The 22718-nt window shown below is 23.4% G+C and overlaps 1 protein-coding gene across 1 annotated transcript in view; it reads left to right on the plus strand.

The window, feature by feature from the left end:
• LOC112680086 overlaps positions 1-22718 on the plus strand; it is a gene marked incomplete in the record, with an annotated part of 199354 nt that overhangs the window by 91613 nt on the left and 85023 nt on the right. Inside the window, 1 exon segment of the mRNA XM_025550082.1 lies at positions 18680-18814. Within this exon segment, the coding sequence (XP_025405867.1) occupies positions 18680-18814 (135 nt within the window).

The raw sequence follows: 22718 nt of genomic DNA on the forward strand, positions 1-22718 counted from the left end.
CTAGTTACCTATACATATGAACATTGATTATAACATATTTACTAATGGTAAAACATAATTACTTAATTTTGTTTTAAAGCAATATATTAATTGGTATTATATAAATTACTTTTGATTTACTGCATAGTTATTTATAAATGTATATTTTGTTTTTACACGTTAGTTTTTTAGAAGTTCATATAGTATACTTGAAAAGTGTTTTATTTAATTCGTCGTCATTAATTCTATTCAACCGCAAAGAAATCCATGACGGTTTTAACTGATCCCATTAATGTCACATAAAAAAACTATATTTACTGTCCATCTAAAATAATGATTGGATAATATTTTAGATAAAAAGAAATGTATATATTTAAATTAAAACCCAAAGCTTATATTTTTTGACATATACGATAACCACGATAACCAATGGATTGTAAAAATAAATTCTATCCTGTCAAAATATTTTCATTTCAATATAAAGTTTCAAAAATGAAATAAATAAATAATTTTTAACTATCATTAAATATGTATATGTTTATATTTATAAGAATTCGTTATTATCAATTAATTAGCGAAAGATACCTTAAAATTATTTTCCAATATATTAATTCTTCTCCAACATTTCTGTGTATCCACAGATACAAAAAACAAAATACTCTCCAATAATTTAAATAAATTTGTTCGTAGATCAACTTACTTTTTTTATATATATTTAAAATTTTGATTTTTCAAATATAAAACAATCCAAACAGTTTTATATAATATTTTTTTTAGTTTAAAATATTTAATCAGTGATGTGTGTGAAAATAAACAGTTGTTCAGTTATAAGTTCAGGAGTAACATTTCAATATTACATTTTTATAAAAAGTTTGCATCAGAATAAACTTGTTCACAGTTACTAAAAATATATATTTCTTCTATCTAAATAAAAAAACATTTAAATATTTTTCCACTTATCGAGTTATTGTTATTATATGATGATTCCATTTATATATATATATATATATATTATACAGCTGAAAATTTATTTTAAAATAATTAACTGTAAGTTTGTAATTATAACAAACTTAAATTTTCATCTTCAATATCTTACAATAGTTATCAGTAATCTTATAGAGTTTAAGCATTTATTAAACTGTATGAGTTTTAATGAGTTTCAATGAGTTTTAATGTTTCAATATTATTATATTCAATAAAAATACTGTCGTTACGTTATAACTTTATTCTTTCATTTTATTAAAATGTATTATATTCCTATGTTATTACTTCCTTACTGTTACTGTGATATTTCATAATTATCCATAGATTTAAAATAGTAAGACACATTTCATGCAAACAATCAAAATTAAATATGGACTCTAAACTGTAATTATGTTATGTGTTATTATTGTTAATATACTGCTTGCAATAAAAGAATAATGATTATTTTCTGTGAACGAAAAAAAAAATTAATTAACATTATTGTATTTTATTTTATTTTAAATAAATACATAATTTTAATTATTTAATATTAAATTAAATTTATATTCAAATTTAAATAAAATATAATAAAATTCCTAGTTTAACTCGAAATATTAAATAATATAGATTAAATATTTTTAATATTATGCAACTGAAAAGAATGACAAATACTGACATCTAGTCTTTATATCATTTGACATTTCACTTGGAAATCGATTTTGAATGAAAAAAATATTGTGTTTTTGACAATTTTACAAAAGAAAATATTAAGGTTTAACTTCATTATCCATTTTTTTTTCAATATTTACATGTTATATTAATATACTGCTGTACAAAATTTTAAATATTTTGATTGAATTTGTATACTATACATCAATTTGACAATTTTTACAGATATGTATCATTATTGCATATTCATGTCGCCGTCTTATAAATTACCATGATTGTCATATTCAATTTCTGTAATATTTTTATACAATTTTATGTGCATTTTGATATAGATTATCATATTCCGATCTTTTTAATAATAAATATAACATGTTTTAATCGAATTATTAGAAATGACAAAACGTGATGCATAAAAATTACACAATGTTCTTGTAAACCTCTAACGCCTGTAAATATAGAAATTACAAATATAAATTTGTAGACATTTATTTATTTTTATTTTTAGGCAGATGTTTTTCTCTAAGAAATTTTAATATACAACATTAATTTTAGCTTTATATATATATATACCTATATCATTAAAATTGGCTTTGAAATTGATAAGTTATAATACTCGTAGGGTTTAAACATTTTTTTTTTAATAATTTTTTTTATGGTTTATTTAGTACCTATCTTCAGTTCAAATGCTTCATTCTCAGATTATCAATTATTGATTTTTAAGAATATATATTTACGTTTGCATTGAATAATTATTGAAACTTAATTTTTGAGCTTTTTGATCAGCATTACCACATACCAGTTATTTTACAATGTGAAATATTTCAGTTATTATTACATTATATTATTCTTTAATATTCCTTACGTACAACGAATTTATATGTATATTTTTTTTTCAACTCTTTTACTCAATTATTAACGGTTACCTACCATTTATTTTAGCGCTTTATAGCTTATATGTTTTGCTTCTTTTTTGATTTGTCCGATAAATATATTGCGATTTCACCAGGTGTTCTTCTGCTTTCATTAATGCCTTCTAAAATTATGCTTTGAAGTTTTTCTGGATGCCTTACTGAGTATCTTATAATTTTCCAATTTACTATTTATAATCAACCTTGTGTATAAATGTACGACTATTTCCAGTTATTCATAATTTAATTTTGTTCCATCTAGCATATCCTTTACATGCGTCTCCAGAACCTCACCTCAAATGCCTCTAATACATTTCATTCGATATTATTAACAAACCATGTTCCACAACTATACAGAAGATCTATACTAAAAACATTTGTTTTCATGAGTCTTTTATCGACGTTAAAATTAAATTTTTTATACACGAATAATTTAGATATTTTATCATATATTTTTATATATGTTTTTTTGCAAAATCTAATTAAAAAGCGCCGGTTAATTATAATTTACATTGACAAGTACAAATAACACAACAAAATATCATGGAACTAGTATCTTACATATTATTTCATTTTGATAAATTTGAAATTTCTATAATTCATTTTTCACTGATTTATAAAACAAAATATTAATTATTTGATTTAGGTATCTGCTTTGATAACTTTCAAATAGTTAGTGGAACGCATTATACATTTTAGAAAATTTATTTATTTTATTAAAATTTTCATAGAATGGTTATATATATTATTTGTGTTCAAATTTCTTTACATATTCAACGACAATAGCGTCAAGTGAACCTTTTCAGAAAATTAAAGATTCCATCGTTTTATACGTTTCTGTATAAATTCTTCAAACATTTTACCATAGTACCTAGGTATTCTTATTATTATCATCATTCAACACATATATGAAAATATTATCAAAACACAGAAAAGTCCTTTGTACGTTAGTTTGTTGTTCCAAAAATCAACAAACCTCAAGCAATAGAAATGTTATATAAATAGCAACGATGAGAAAAAGTTTGAATATTTACAAAAAAAAAAAAAAAGCAGAAAGCATCAGAGAAATTTAATTGGAATTATTAGCGTTCTTACGAATTCTTGTCCCTCGCACACGGAAACTCGCTAATTGCTAGTCATTAATACGGGATATGGAGGAACGTCACTTACGTTTACTGCAATTAGTAATAACGATGGGTACGGCATTGATGGCGCGTGAAGATTTAAACAAAACAACACCCAGATATTAAATACGTTTTACATTTATGTTTTACTTTTAGTATTTATCCTGTTCGTTTTGCAGATATTGTAAGGGATTCCATTTCGATAAATGGCATTCATTATGTTTTCATTAAAATGCTTCATCGTTAAAAACGACAATAATTATAAATTAACGAAATCAACCTGAGATTATTGAAACATTCCTATTTTACAAGGTATCTTATGCACATGATATCGTACCTACATTGATTGCATATCGTTTAAATATTTCAAACTTATGGAACGAAATATAATTGGAATGACAGATTACCAGATTAATACCTAAAATATTTCGCGATGTAAACATAAAATTAATTTTTATTTATACCTATGTACTTATAATACGTAAGTCGTACTACTTGTAGTCCATATTTGTTTGTAAATATTTTCAGCGAATCGAACTCTTATTTTGTGACGAAAAACAACTCATTATTTATTTTCGAAAATTATTCAAAAAACAAACTATAATAGTATAACTATTATAAATATTATGTATAGTTACTGTTTTTCGATATTTTTTATATAACTTTAAGTCTAACAATTTTACTAAGTTATCAATCATAAATAGAATTTAGTGTAATTCGATAACTGATAGCTATGACCATAACTCAATTATTTATTAGTAGTAGTGGTTTTAACGGATGATTTATTTTAATCAATATTAACTGATATATGTAATATCATATATTTAAATATTTTAAATAACTGTATTGAGTCAAAACTGTTATTGTTATAAAAATATAATATTAAGTTGCATTATTGTTCAAGATTTACTACTCGTTCACAGTGTAATTGCTGTGCAATCTAAAACAGTTTCTTCAGAGACACCAGTATGAGAAAATTAGTTTTACAGAAGATTGTCGAATTATTGATATTGGATTTGTATACTTTTTAGTAAACTCAAAACTTGTTATAACGCTATAAATATCATTCAAATATGATGACGGTGGGAATATATATAGTTGTATGTGATATTTAATAATGTTGATATTAATTTTGTGAATTCGTTATAATTCTATCAAAAATATTTTTCAGGCACTTTTGAAAAGTTATATCTAAATGGTTACAAAATTTTAATATTGACTCTTTGACATTTGAATTTACGTAATTCTGTTGCTCTAAAGAATTTATTATGATTTAATATATACACGTAGATGAAGTACCGATTGAATATCATGAATATATTTACTATTATGTTTCAATCCCTAGAAAATATTTTAAAAAATTCCAAAAAATTGTTTTTGATTTTTAAAATTTGATTTTATTCTAATCCTTATATTCTTTTATTATTTATAGAATCGAAACAAAATAATTATAAGCTTAATTACCATAAATAACTTTCCCTATTTAATTTTATACAATTATAAAATTATTTATTTATTTTCTAAACGTTTTAATGATAAAATATAACCAATTCATAGTAACCTAATTAAATAATTTATACAGATTCTATAAAATAATTTGACATAGGGTTACGTATTTTGTCTTTTATTATAATTCAAATTGTAATTTAAATGTTGTTATATAAGCTGTTAAAACAAGGTTTATATATACTTCACAGTCAATGTAAATACATTTTTATTTTATATCACATTATATTATTCATAATAAATAATACTACGCACTTATATTCTTAAATTCAACAAACGCTTTATGGATGATATAAAATTAATAATAATTAAAAAACAGTTTAATTTATAAGTATTATATTCTTTGTATAATATCACACGTTTAATTTATTTTCATTAACATAAACATTTGATCAATACATGTTATTAGTATGTGAGTGAATAAAAAATATAATGTTTGAAATAAATGTTGATTTTTTGTGATTCGGTTAAAAAAACTAATTACTTATATATATATTTATATAATCATTAATAAATAATTAGTATGTTAATACTAACCACCAATTGTTTTCAATTTAGACAATGAATTATTAGCTTTTTTTTTTTTCGAGAAAATTTCAATTTAATATTTTTTATTGCTGTAAAACCTTCACAGTATTCAATGCGGACGTCTCCTTCTCTACTTATATCAAATTACAATCAAATGAAAAGTGCTCGTAAAGCATTTATATTGTGCCTGTGAAATTCGAGTTTCTTCACGATCTTCCAGTATATTTGTCTGACCAAAAGGAGAAATGTTATAGATCCATCCTATTGACCCCATTACAGAGAAGTCTTTCGAAAGAGTACGCCATATTATAACTATTGTTTAATATGTATTTATTAATTTATATATATATATACATAAAATGTTCTATATTCGTGCAAATGTTTAATGTAAAGGACATCGGTTCCGGTTAATGGAATATCGTTAAATTAAAATCTGTGGCAATTTCCTTGTTTCAAATGCAATTATTTATGGAGCTTAATTTATATTAATGATTTTATCAAAAATTTGAAACTCAAATTAAAAAAAAAAAGAAAAATAAGTAAACACAATTTTTCTTTTATTACACATATTTATTTTCATAAATTATTATATTCAATCTTAAATATTATATTTTTAATAAACACTTAATAACAGGTTACACAAAAATAAAAAATAATGGTTTTGTAGGTTGAACCAAAAGTGAAGCAATACTAATTGAATGATTATATTATTTTTAAATATATATTTTAAAATTTATTTATTTTTTTTTCGACTATAATATAATATAATATAACGAACAAGCGTAAATAACTAAAGTAATAAGCAAAATAATCTGTAAAATTCTTATAAATATTTTAAAAATATACCAACATGTTAAACTTTGATCTGAGTTGGAACCGGTAGATTATTTAAAGTTTAGAAAAAAAAATTTATTTAAAAAAAATATTTTGTTCATAACTGTATAAGTTGTCTTCAGGGAAGAACAGCTGAGTCGTTTTTCACAGGCGTAAGTCTTGAAACGCTTCAATAATTTTTAATGTGCATTTATTGTATGTTTTCATTAAACATTTGCATAAAATCCATTTTTTTTTTTAAAAACATATTCGTAAAAATCTATTTATATGCACTGTATATGCTTTGAATTTTTTTATTGTAATTTAAATAAAATGAAAATGTGTAAACGCATAATATTATTTTCATTAGTACAAAAAAATATTTTTTTAATAAACTCTGAATAATTAAATATTACGAGTGTGATGTTCTAGTTGTTAAATATTTTGTAAATAAAGTATGCTTTATGAATTAATTGATATAACTTTATTCGTTATTTTAAAATATAGTTACTTTTCAAAGAATTTCAAATTAAAAATTAAATCAATTTAAAAATAATTTCTGCCTTCATTCAAGATTTTCATACTGTAATATATGAAGGTTTGTAATGTTGTCTTTTGGTTCACCTTCAATATGCTACTATAACAATTTTTACAAAGAAGAAGCATAGCGATTGATGTCTTTTGGTATTGAAATTATTATCAGTCTTGATTTTCACCCTTAAGATACTTTAGTTATTATTTTGATATTATGTTGATTCAAAAGACACAATATTAATTTACTACTACGTGATCCATTTACTGCACTACATTCATTTTCTCAGTTAATATTATTGTTAAGTACATTAATTTACATTTTTATAGCCTCTTTTTATGTTATAAAGAACTGTAAATATACATTTATAGTTTAAAGTAATTTATATTTATTAACGGGTGAAACCAATACAACAATTTCACAATATACAATTTAAATAATTAATACAAATAACACACATAGGTTTAGACAACATAGTTTTAATAATAAGTGTACAATTAAATACAGTGTTAAATATGTATTAATATAAAGCATTTTTATTTCTGATGTTGACGGATAATCATTTTTTCCTTTTTTTTTTTTTTTTTATTGTTTAAACTCTTAATTTTTGTTTAAGACATAATTATTTTATTTTTATTTTTTAAAAAAGAATTTTAGTTTACTCATTTCTTAAAAAAAAAAAAAAGATGACACTTAATTTGGAAGTAATGTTTTATAAAATATAAGTGTATTAATTAATGTATTGTCTGGATACCTATTACTTAATAATTTCCTAATAATTTTATCATGTTATTGAACTTATTCTTCATATATAATAATTTATACATATTTCGCATATAATAATAGAAAACATTAAACATTTTTAAAATTAAAAATTATATTAAATATACATAGATTTTTGTTGTATAATTAAAATTTGTAAAAATAATTCAGTTCAGTTATTTTTATTTACTGAAAAAAATATATACTCGTATATTTATTGGTTTTTTGATTAGTCAAAAACATTTCCTCCGAAGTTAATTCATCACGAACACGATGACTTATTCGGAAAAAAATATTCTTCGAAAGTCAAACTTGATTTAATCTATCGATTACATATTTTAAATAGATTATACTCCCGAAGAGTCGTTATTCAAATTTGTTTTACGGTTACTAAGGACTTGAAAAAAAAATATTGTTGAAAAATATTGAAAACTGAGAAATATAGAACCTTTCCTGATTTATTAATATTTATTTTTTTAAATTTATATATTATTTTTTAAACCTTGAAAGAAGCATAGACTTTAATCTTATAAAGATCCAGTAGTATTTACAAAGAAATTATATTATTTATTTGTCTTCAAAAAATATTATCTTGAGAACAAGTGTTAAGCTCATAACATTTTAGTGATTCTTATTTATTCAGTTTCCATTTGATCCACTCTCCAAACATCCTAAATGGACTTATCCATAGGATTAATAAAATATAAAAATGTTCACAATAAGGTAACCAATGATAATGATTGTCGACTCGTATTTCGTAAGAAAACACGTATTAGTGGTCATTAATTTTGTTGTATTGTTCATCATAAAGTTTAGTCATTTCGCAAGCATTGAACCAACATTTTTATAATGACTCAAACTTGTTAATACTGCTGAGATACGAGCTTCAATAAAATTTGGTATTTGATTATTGTATACGACCATTAATTCTTATAAAGGTCCTATTAATATCTTTTGTATGATTGAAATTAGTAAAAAGTATATTATAAATATACTACAAAGCCTACAAATTCAATAGAAACAATAATCATTCTTATTTATTAGTATTTATTTTTCTAAATAATTCTCGAAAAAACGAGTTAAATTTGGCTAACTGCCCTGTTTTTTTGCCAACAAAAAAAAAAATAAAATGTTCACGTATTTATACACCACTCTTTTCCAATAAATAATTTGTGCTAAATAACATCATAAATACAATTTAAAAAAAAATAAAAAAGTTTAATATATTATCGATAATATTATTTCAGATTCAAAGAAAAACTAATATATAACCTTACAATACTATTATTGGAAATATTATTCACTTAAAAGTTTTAAATATTCGATATTAAAGAAATAATGGTATTAGAATATTGATATGAAGTTATATATTTTCCTTAAAATTTAAGTAAATTAATTAAAAATTATGTTTAAGCTTCGCTATAATAATATATAATAAAATTATTGTTTGCATTATCAGTTCATTAAATTGTATAGAAATATCTAGACTTTATTCTCGTAAAATAGTATTAATATTTTTTTTTCAACATAATGCAAGAATTTTACAATTTAAAATATTTATTTTGTTGAACTCATATTTTAGTATTAAACATTAAACTGTATCCTTAATATTATTCAATTGAATATAAGTTACTTCAGTCATTCATTTGTTATTTAAAAAAAAAAAATAATAATATAGTATACTTATATGTTAAACTATATACATTTTATAAATTCTAATTCATATTTAGTATGATTTTGACCAAATCATACGTAGCGTTGAGTGCATGTAATATAAAAAAATCTACATAAATGTATATAAAAAGTGATATAAAATATAAAATAATAATTTATTGTCAATTCCAACTTTTTTTACTAAAAATTATTTAAAAATGTGCTTATGTGAAATACGAGGTAATTGTACAAGGGTAACATGAAAAATAATATTTTAAAAAGTTTAACCCATTGTTCAATTCAAATTTAAGCACCAATCATTTTTTTTAAATTATTATTTTTCTCTAATTTACTACAGAATGAAAAATAACTTTTTAAGTATATAGTTTCAAATGTTGACGACAAGACTTTTATCAGATTATAATTTATCGTTTCATAAAAATATAATAATATATCATAATACTATATTCTCTTGGATATACATTTTAACATAAACAATGGCAATTCCTTTATAGTAATATTATTTTTTAATATTTCTTTTTCAATGTTTTTAATTTTCAACTGTTTATAGTTACATTTAAAATAAATAAATATAGGCAAATAATGCATTTTACATTATCAATTGAATTGAAATATACGTAAAACACGTATTTAATTTTTATTTTGTATAATCTTCTTTATATTCTTATAAATAGTGTAATTGTTCTTATTGATGGAAATAATTTATATTTAAATGATTATATTCATCTGTTTTATGAACGATATGTGATATTTATCATAACAACTTGATTTAAATTTTATATTGTGATAATATTTTATGAAACTAATATTTATCCGAGAAAAAATTAAATTTAATAATTATTAATGAAAATCATTAACCAATAGCTCTTTTAAACCGTCTTTATATTAAATAACGAGAAAAAAGTTCAAATTTGTACTTAGTTCTTAGTATAATAAACTAAATTTTATGTTAATACATTTTTTTAACTATCATAATTTTTGATTAATGAAAGAGGTCTGATTTTAATAATTTTAATTTTATAAAATGTTTCTAGACTTTGGTACAATTCAAATAACCTTGTATTAAATTGGCAGTTTTAAGCAAATAGCCCTTTGAAAGTAAATTTCTTATTTGAACATAATCAAAAAACTGGAAAATCCTATAAGGTTATGGCACATTCAATTTTTTTTAAAAATGTAATCTACTAATTATATAGCCCAATGAATTTGAACTATTTTTAAATCCGAACCTCTAATAAAATTTTTTTAGGAATCGTGGACCCTCTACCAATATTTTTTGAAATATATTTTTTTTTATAAAACATCTCATGTTTTCATAACCAAAATTACAATAATTATTTTATATTACGAATAACATAAGTAAGAACAATAAAATATACAAGTTTACAGTTATTTTTATTATACTTTATTTTTAATTTATTTTAAATGAAATTATTATTATATATTCCATTTGTATAATCAGTTGCAGTTTTTTTTTTTAGCATACATTTCACGTTTTATCTCAATTCTTAGTCTTTATTTTTAAAAGAACAATGTATTTGTGACAAGTTCTGTATACTTAGTTTCAAGGTGTCTTTTTTGTTGTGAAGGTTTTTAAGCCTTGTTTGATAACACCTTAAAATATATCACACATTGAGGTTTTGATTCTTCTTCAGATCTTTACATGGAATTTTTTTTATCATAGAGTCAGAACTCTATATTTTTAAATTTACTTAACTTTTTAACTTAAATCACTTTAAAACGATTTGAAAAAAGATGATGTATTTACCATAAATTAAATAGATATAAAACTATAATTGAATACGATCGATCGACCGCCTCAGTGATAGTAAATACGAGTATACGGCTGCCGACTGAAGAGTTTTACGTCTATACAAAATATATGAAAAAGAAAAAAAAAAATGATGAATAAATAATAATTATAAAATCATATGTATAGAATCTACACCTAATATCTAAAAATGTAAACACTTAATTGTATAGAATCCTATTATATCTCGACATCGATGTAATAAAAACAAGAAATATTATATATGAAAAAAAAAAAATCCAACAATATTTAAATAATGCACTTATGTCACATATTTGTGTGTTAAGGTTGCTACGGACCATCTATATGAGGATCGCGGACCCCCTGGGATCGTGGACCACAAGTTAAGGATCGATGTTTAGCCTGTTAAATATTCATATAAATATTTATCTATAGTAATTACATATAATTTATCTGTCTTGTTTTTTTTATGTTGATCATAAATAATAATCATAGTAATAATAATAATAATAAGTATAATAACAATAATATATATATTCACATAATTATTGAAGCATATGGATATGTAGTCATGTAATTAAACTTGATAGTTAGTTTCTGACTTGTAGTTTTTTAATGAACGGAGATTATGTTTTCTCATTGATGATAAACAATGTTTAATTGAGTAGTAATGTATGGTGACTATATTAACAAAATAAAAAACGGGACAGCTGTTACTTCTCCCCCCCAAATAAAAACCCTCTTCTATATACATTCATACATATGCACACAAATCTCGAGAGTTAAAGTCTAAATCTCTGTCACTTCATAAACAATTATTTTCCCTTAATTATTCATTAAATAACACTATGTATTATTTTAAAGCTTTTATAATTTTTTTTAAGCAATTAGAAAAATTTAATTTTTAATATTACAATTAAAGTATTAAACAATGTATTATTACATATAATTACTATTACATTTTTTCAACAAGAATTAAGAAAATTATACACTATCAGTTATTTCCATTATTCATAAATTTTATAAGACTTCTTCTACACTTTCCACTGATCTCTAGTACTTTTCGGAAGAATTTATTGAATTTAACAATTTTGGATGCTTCAAAAGAAATTCATAAAATTGTGAATAAGTCAATATTTTAAAGTGTTGTTTTTTAATTGTTATCGATCTAAGGTTTCGACATTAAAATACATTATATAATAAATAATATGAAAATAACAGGATTAAAACGAGACAATCTTCTAAAAACGGGATAAAAACGTCTCATTCGAAATTTGTCGGGACAACGAGATGTGATGATCAAAAAAGGGACAATCCATTTTTAAACGGGACGACTAGTCATCTAGTCATCTTATATTAATGTAACGGAAAGTAATGCTTTACTGTAACTCCCTTACTTTTATAGTAATGCGTTACGTAATTTCATTACAATTTTTACTGTGTAACGAAAATGTTATGGAAATTATTTTATAAAATTAAAAACCTTTCATACAATAAGTTCTCTCACACATAGATGTCTACAATCCATCAAATTTTCCAACAAAAAAAAAATTGGTTCCGTAAATTATTTAAATAAAATAAATAGACAAAATGTTATACCTACTGATAAAAGTATACATACAATTTTTTTTTTCAATTGTAACTTGAAATTAATGTAACTACTTTTTTTTATTGAAAAGTAGAATAATTTCACTACAACTTTATTTGAGTAACATAAAATTTAATTTTTTTACATTTAAATAATGAGTAACAAGTATTACTCTCTCAAAGTAACTAACCCAACACTGATAATACATTTAAGCTCCATTTCAATTACGACTCATGACAACAAACCCACTTAAATTATCATGAAATGCATCTATGAATTCGGTAATTTCCTTTTTTTTTTTAAATATTAACCACTATTTATGGATACCTCCCAATACCGGACGATATATTGAGAATGGGGATATCTTAATTTTTTCAAATCCAAATAACAGACTTTTTGATTAGCAGACACTCAATTTAATCTTTCAAATAATGACAAAACTACGACTGAAAAATGTCTTCTCAGTGGTATTTCGATAAGGAACTTGTTCATTTAGGGGTTTATGGGACAATATGATTAGATTACGGAGAATAACGGCCATTATGATGAAAATATAAATGTTATAAATGCCGATGAGGGATGAATTTCGTAAGTGAAGGTTTTCGATGCGATAAATTTGTTAAAACGTAAGCGGTTATTGCTTTGTGAAAAAGTTGAAATTTTTGACTTCAGTTTAAACAACGGAAACTTAAGAGTTTTTCGTATTAGCAGAAAAGTTTCATGTCTACAAAACACAATTCGTAGATATTGTGTCAAATAAATAAGAAATTTTTAAATCGTAGGTGGAAAATAAAAATGTCAAGCGTAAATTAACAAAATTAAGGAAATGTCTAGACGATATGATTGATAATGAACTTTTAGTAAAGTTTGGGAAAAGTATGTCTGTTTTAGAACCAGCGATACGGGAAAAAGCTAAAAATATTACTGAAGTTCATGTAATGACTTTAAAGCTTCAAATGGGTAGCTTGAAAAGTTCAGATAAATGCATATAATGTTGATTAAATCAATATGTAGGAAATCATTAGCCATTGATAGAAAATTTGTTAATGGCAATCAAAGAAGCCATGGAAGACAGAATTACTAAATATTATCGAAAAATTTGCAAAGCAAGCCATTTTCAATGCCGACGAGACAACGTTTTTTAAACATTTTACCGGACTATGGCATTTAAAAATGAAACAAGATTTTTTTTTTTAAATCATGTACTCGTATGTTCATTTTGTATTTTTTTTAAAAAATTAATTAATTACACTCTAGTTCAATTTAATATAGCGCCTATTTTTTTGTTTTACCTCTTATGAATTTTAAAAACGTATCCTCTCTGGATAGCAGAATATTCAAATTGCGAAAAAAGTGTCAATGATCTTGAGTGTTCTTGGGTCAGAGATTTTACTGTAATATATAACATTGGAGTAAAAATAGGTTCATTTTGAATAACTATGGTTCGAGTTAAATTGTTTTGTTTTACTTTATGTAATAAACGAATTATAAATCACAAACAGAATAGGGCATTTGCAAGAACTTTTTAAACAAGTTAGTTAAAACTGTATTTTTTTTTTAAATTTAAAATTATAATTCAATTTATTTGCTACAGAAAATTATTCAACTGTAAAAAATTAACATCATTCGTTAATTTTTTTCCCCATCTGATCCGATTTAATTATTCAACGTGTGTACCGAATTTTATTTCATTGTAGTTATGTAACTTTTGTCTTATAGTTAAAATATTTTTTCGTTTAATATATTAATTTTGTTGATTATCCAACCATCAGTCAACATTCTCTCTAATTCTGCTGGCATACAATCAATTGTTCGAATATAAAAGAAACTTCTTCTATTGAATTGATACTTCTAAAATTGTGAATAAAAAAATAACCTTGAAATTTCAGTACACTAGTGCAGTGATTTTCAACCTGGAGTCACGACCCCCAAGGGGGTTGCAAATCATAGGTTTAGAGGTAGTCAAAAATAATGGATGAAATGGTTTATCCATATTATTTAAAAAAAAAAACAAAGTAAATTATTTATTTAGTGAAATTTTTAAGTGTTAATTAATCAAAATTGTTTATCATGTCAATATTTAATAGATAATTAAATCAAATTTTGATGAATAAAACAAATTTTTTTTTTTGAAGGGGTCGTATTACACAAAAATAAAAAAATGGGAGGTCGCGATCCGAAAAAGGTGAAAAACCACTGCATTAGTGTAAGGTATGCATAAAAAAAATGTGGAAGTCAATGGTCATGTTAAATGATTTTATTTTATTTAAATATTATATTATATACTTAATTTCAGTAAATACTTCTGATTTTAATTAAACTGAATGAAATGGGTATTTCGGCTAACAATCACGACAAAAAGTTAAGTCTTTTTATCAAAACATTTTGTACATTTTAGTGTTTATACTTGAAGTTTTTAAACTCAACTTAATGAAACATTTAATATTACTTATATTGATATAAATAATACATTGTATTTTCACATTTTTTTTTCATTTTTATGCTATAATACAAAACTATCGAAACATGTATCAAAATAACCACAAAAATATTATATGAACCTTGATATAATTATTTTTATATTATGATAACTAGGGTTACTGATGTGAGAATAAATTTAGGTGAAGAAGAAAAATATCTTTGAACCTATAATAATATTCCATAAGAAGAAACTAGAAATCGAGTTATTTCAATTTTGCCAGTAAGATTTTTTTTTTTTACTTCATAGACCAAATTACGCATCTATTTGATTTTTATTTAACGTTTAAACACGTATAAAATTATCAATTTTTTATCATAAAGTAATATAAATTGAATAAAATAATTTTAATTAAAAATTTAAAAAAACTCATATTGAAATAAATAATTTATCTTATACAGTTTATGAAATTAGCTTCTTTGTCTAGAAATTAGAAAAATTTACAGTAATTTTGGTAGTGTTATTTAATATTCAGGTTTATGTATTAAAATATGTTTATCTTATAATATTACTAAATAAATATTATAATATATAAGCGAATATAAATAATAATATATATCTGAACGTTAGAACTTATTTTTTCGTTAGCTTACATAGTAAGTTTTTTTTTTAATAGAGTTGACGATTGACCTGTTGGAGAGGATGGATTGAGTATGGTATTAAAGATTATTTATATTATTCTAATCAAAAATACGTTGTCTCATTTAAAATAATATAATATAAAAACATTGATAGGTACTCAATAAGATTTAAAATATTATAAATATATTTTTGTACTATTTAATGCCTAAAATAACATACTAAACTTGTTAAATGATTATTGTAATAATATTTTATGTATAATAGTTATGCTATAAATTAAATTATATATTATTTAAAACCTATGCAATTAAATATTGTGTATAATCATAGTACTAAATGTACTGCACTTTGTTAAAAACAAGATATATATTGATATGTTTTAAATTATCTTGTTCATAAGATCATTGAAATTTATTTATTATATTATTGGACCTGAAAATATTTTTAAATCTGAATAAATTTATATCCTTTACTGAAAATATTACGTATTGTTATTTTTCAAATTTAATATTCACTGATATTATCTAAAATGTATAATTTATCGTGAAGTGAATGCATTAATAACTTTTTTACTGATTCATAACTCGTTCTGTAAAAACATCAAATATAAAGCTAATAAAAATTTAGATGATGAATAACAAAAATGTTTTTATTGTTTTTATATAAAAAAGAAAACGTTATTGCATATTTTATGGATTTTTTGTCAACTATATGTATACTAATTTTATTTCTCTTAAAAAGAAAAAAATTTTTTTCTAAAATAGTTCATTAATTGCCCAAAATATTTACAATTATTATGTATTTTGGTAATCAAATATACTTAATAATACACCGAAGAGAGTATCAGACAAACATCAGTGATTGCTAATTGCATAAAATTACGCTAATGAATTAATTTTATGCAATAATCTAGCAAACTTCTACAAAAGTGGATATTTGTCTTCCAACTTGGTCATTTTCTACAACGTATGCATTAAGGACTATTTTTAGGCTACGTATTACATTTAAAAAAAAAAAACCTCATATAATCATAGTTTTTATTAATTATACGAGTATTTCAAAAGAAACTTTATTATTTTTAGTAATGTAAATTATAATGTTTGTTATATATCATCATTAAAATGATAAAATTATATTTTACTTTAATAAATATACTAGTATACAAAATAATATTGAATTATAGTTGGATTTAAGAAACTATTAATAATATATTTTCCAAGTGATTCAGAGACAATTAACTAATAATGTTAACTTTTTAAATGTATAGAAAAAATTGTAAACAGCAAATATTTTAGGATCAGATATAATAATATACGTTTATCTTTTAACAATTATTTAAAGAATATTATGAATGCCTTAACTGATCACAAATTTTTTTGAATTGCATTGATTATAAGCTCTATGAGAACAGTGATAAATTATCAATCGTCAAACGTTTTATTGATAAAATCAGTAAAATTTTATTTCTATAATATTATTTTTAAATTACTTAAATTAAATTAAATTAATAATAGTATTAATTTAATTAATTATAGTATTAATTTAAATTAATTAAATACTATATTATTTTTAAATTGTAGTTTCGTGAAAATTTGTACTGATCGGTAGTAATAGCACGCCTGTTTGATAATACAATTTGTATGGATATTTTAGGTGGGTTATAAACGCATTGGTAAAACAAAATACTAAAGTCAATTATTTTTATAGATGTACAGATTTAATTTAGCTTAATATTCCGTCAAAACATATATTTCTTTTGGTGTCAGTATTACGCGATATTTTATTAACACCATTGATTTTAAAATATACAAACACGCACAATATTAAAATTGGTTCCGTTTGTTTTCAACTTAATCAAAACAGGTTTCCAACAACGTAAAACTATTAATAGTAGTTGTTCTTATTGTTTGAAACTTGTTTTTATTAAGTTAAATGGCAACGCCTAGTAGTCACTTCTACATAGACACAATTAGTTTTAATAATTTAGGATGATGTTTTTTTCTTTCTTTCTTATATTGTAAAATCAATATTATTACTATCTTAATATATCAGTCGAATGGAAAAGTTACGATTTGTACGCTCATATGTCCAAAACGCTTTGCCTAATATATAAAATGTGATAAGTGTATATGGCTTTCTGTATGCGATATTCGTAAAAATCATAAATCAACGTGAAGAGACGATATGATATGAGTATAAATTGTTGGAAATTTCACGTGTGTGCTAATAATAACAACACAGTAACTATGATAATAATAATAATAATAATAATAATTAAGGGAATACGTAATTCGCGTACATTTTACAATACTATATACGATACACCCTTTTATTGTTATTGCGAAATCCGGCTACGTGCTGTATTTATGGCCCTCCGAGAACCGATGACATTACAACTGTCGCTAATACTGGGTTCAAAATTATTGCCACGCAGGGAAATGAATCACTTGTCCTGTAGGTCCAAAATGATTACTAAAGCTTTATGTTTGACATATATACGTACATAAAGTTGTTGGCGCACACGCTTAAAATGTAATTTCAGTGTGTACACAACAGTACGCATATACATAATTTCACGTTGGACATATTATATTATACAATATTTAAGCGTACATTTTTATTTTTACGTTTGATTCATTTTTGTATTGTAGTCCCCCGATGGAAGACATCTACGATCCGTTATTTCTATCGGTTTATATAGTTATCATTTAAATTGTACCCATTGTTCCGATGCGTAACAGATTGTATTATCAAAACATTTAAAATATAAATATAATGTATGTATGTGTGTATATTTATAGAATGGAGGAGCCAAAGGAGGGTTCGATATGAATATAGGACCGGCCTGGCAGAAAGGATACACGGGAAAAGGAGTGGTCGTGTCTATACTTGACGATGGTATACAAACAAATCATCCGGATTTAGCTCTGAATTACGTAAGTTAATATTGACACATTATTAAATAAATACGTGCGAGTATTATTTTTATTTATTTATAATGAAATTTCATTTGTAGGAACAACACAAACATTTAAAATAATATTTGTAAATATGTACTTCTCGCATATTGTTTAATTCGATAAATTTATTTCATTTGGGAACAAGTGGTACTCTGCATAACTGATGAAATATTAGGTATTATTTATGTTAACATCAAATTAGACAATATCTATGCAAAGGTATTTTTAAACTTTGGCACTTATGGTCATGAAGAAATCTCGATTACCCTTTAGCCATCTAAAATGATTCTTTTATCAATTATTATTATTATTATTTATATTCAATACTCTACCTTTAAATTTTTCCATAATTGTAATATTATTCGTTTTTCATACGAATGAAGTATGTACAAATATTAAATAAATATCATATAGTAGTTTCAGTATCTTCTTCTCCTTCGCTTTTCTCCCAACTATTGAGGGTTAGCCTACCCTTGTCCTAAACCTTTACTCGCTTCGACTTTCTACATTTTCTATTTTATAGCTTAAGTATTAGTTGTAAAAAAATAAAATAAAATAAAATAAAAATCATAACTCAGGCTTATCATTACTCTGGAGTAGAGCTTTTCTAAATACGGCTCTGACAGTTTTTCTAAAAAAAAAAAAAATAGTTTCTATATCTAGAGTATGCTCACTGAACACGCGGTGTACCGATTGCCAGTGATTTACTGTATTGAACACAATTTGATAAGAATTATTTGACCCACTAAAAATATTGAATTCAATACCATCGAGTTAGTTTTTAATTAGGTACCTAAGGATTTTTGAAAGATCACAAGGAGATAAATAATCTTTTAGAAATGTACTCTAACCAAGGGTAAAAATCTATAAATTTAAATTATTGTCTATGTTGTAACGGTATTGCGGTCTATTTCAAACCATTATTCTTAAATAGATGTAATAAAAACCCAGATAAATATTCGAATTGTAGTTATAGGTATTTAATGAAAGAGACACAACAATCCCCATTGATCGGATAGGTCCAGAGGGAATACTGTTTTCTGTAATCTCGGATAACCATAAGTCCTATTTTATACGAGACTATTTAGTTTTTTACTGTGAGTCTTGTTTCGACGAAGATAAAACGGACCGTGTTTAGTCGTCGTATTTTCAGAAGATGATCCGTTTAAATTTCATTATTCCCATATTTCTTACGAAGAAATGATGTAACCATTTTTATATTGACGTGTAAATTTGAGCAATTATATCTCATCAAAGCCAAACAATATTCGTTTAAAATTAGCGTATTTTTATTAATATTACTAACCGTAAAACATCCCATTATAAATGTTAATAAAATATTGTCCCAAGTATGCGATCAATTTGTTATCGTGTAACAATACTGATTTGTCAATAAAACATTCAATATGATAGTCAGTGATCATTTTTAATAATTTTTTTTTTTTTTTTGCTCTTTATTAGATATTATAAACACTCTCGGCTTATAAAACGATAAACGACTTTTCGTAATCAAATCAACGAATCAGTATTATTATTTTTATTGGAAATAAAATGGATAAGTTATACGACTGGATAAACGTTTAACTTGCACTTCGAGCGTATTACGTACGGCAGGTTAATTCCCAAAATGTAATCCAATTAGCTAACATAATAATATTATAATGTGAGTAACACGTCATGCACCGATGGAGTGGTTTGTAAACGTGTATTCGTAACGAATTTCATTGTATGAAACGCCAACGCAAATACGTGTTGCAGTTGTTTTTGCTTGCTGAATACAATATCGCCCTCTGTAATAGCATTATACATTCTTGTGTTCATCGTTATATGAGTAAATGAGACAATACGGTGAATGGCACGTGGTTAACGGCGGTAAGTACTTATTTAACACACGGCAAATGTAACGAATAACGCGCATCTATGATGGTTGGAGGAGAAAAAAAAATACTACATCTCTAAGTGGACATTTATTTGTTGTCGTAAAAATGATGCGTTCGTGTACAGGTGCAATTAGAGGGATGCGTATAAATTCTCCAGGGCAGGGATCTTCAACCTTTAGGGCAATGGGTTACCTATTATTTTTTAAACATCTCGCGGACCGTGTTCATAACGAAAATATGTGTTACGAACAATAATTAAGTTTTTGTTATTAACATGATGACAGTTGAAATTAGAAAATACTTTATCGATATTAACACGACAACTATAGTATGCGTACGGGTTAAAATGTTTAAATGTCATATTGTTCTACTACGCCGGTCATCTAACCAACGCATATTTTATTTTTAAATTAACACCTACGATTTGCGAACATCTCTCGAGTTTCAGGATTTTTTTTTTTATAAATATTTCAAAGAGAAATATAAACAAATACAATGATATTTGAAATACAATATGTAATAAGATATTTAATAATAATAATTGTAATACTAAAAAAATATTTTTTAATAAGCATATTACTAAACATAGTATATTATTTTTTCCTTCCGTAAATTCAGATTAAAATCAAATTGTTAACAATATATTAACATGGTTTTCTAATAATTTACAAGTTATTGTTAAGTTATATTATAATCAATTATACGAAATTTTTTTTTTCTTTTTAATACCTATTAACACTACAAACATGAGAAATTTTAAGGTTTCACGTGTTTAGACTAAATTACGTTTAAAAATAAAACGTGTTAAAGGATATTAGTATATCGTTCAGAATGAGTGGTTCGTAGAATGAATGGTAAGTATAAGTTACCGGGCTGAAATAGACTTTTGAATTGTAAATGGATATAATAGGCTTTAGGTAGATATGGATGTTGTCACGAAAAATGGACAAACACATTGGGTACATAAAATTGAATCCTTTACAAAACATCAACATAAAAAATGAAAATATAATGTGAGTTTTTACACGTCATATTCAGAAGACGGGAATAATATTCATATATATTATATATTTTAGTAAATATTTGATTTGAGTTATGTCATTTCTGAAGAAATATTTAGTTAAACGTCAGAAACATCGTATAGTTTTATTGCAAAATATGATAAATATTATTTTCTATTATAATATTATTATTGACTTGTATTAGGATATGTTATAAGTTTACTGCATGATGTGTTTACATTTTTTTTTTTTTTTTTTTTTTATGTTCTATATCAAATATAATAATTTATTTCTATATACAAATATTTAATAATACTAATATTCAATAGCAGAAAATATTTTAGTACCAAAGCATAATAAATGGTAATTGTACCTGAAAAATATATTTATAAAATAACTCTTATAAAATCTATATTTAGAGTTAAATATTTTGACATTCAATAATTATTTATGTTGACAAATTATTATAAATAATAAGAATTCTAAACCAGTTTAATTTTATTTAATAGTAAATATATATTATTGTAAAATAACCAAAATGATTTATTGTTATATTTAGTTTATTTTATTGTTTTAAATCTAATCTAAGTTTGTATTACACAAAATATTTTAAGACCTTTCTGCAGAGATAAATCTTACACTGATAAATATTTTATTTCCAATGATAAAACGTTTAACTTTTAAATTGGCCCTCATCGATATATAATCATTTAAATTCGAATTATATCAATTTCAAAAATAGTTTAAAAAAAAACTCTCCGATAGAGAAATATTTCGGGATTTGTCACTGGTTTTATTTTTATTTTTCAAAAATAAAAAATAGCAAATTTATATATAAAACTGATAAATTAACAATACATGTACTGTCACTTTTTAATTCCAAACATCGAGATATTTTTTTCTGGTGATTAATGATGTTTATTATGCAACGAGTCATTTTAAAATTCAAATATTCAAATATTCAAATAAATTATCGTTAAATCAATATTTTATAAATGT

This window comes from Sipha flava, unplaced genomic scaffold, assembly GCF_003268045.1.
Source record: "Sipha flava isolate LNK unplaced genomic scaffold, YSA_version1 173_pilon_pilon, whole genome shotgun sequence".
NCBI classification, from domain to species: domain Eukaryota; kingdom Metazoa; phylum Arthropoda; class Insecta; order Hemiptera; family Aphididae; genus Sipha; species Sipha flava.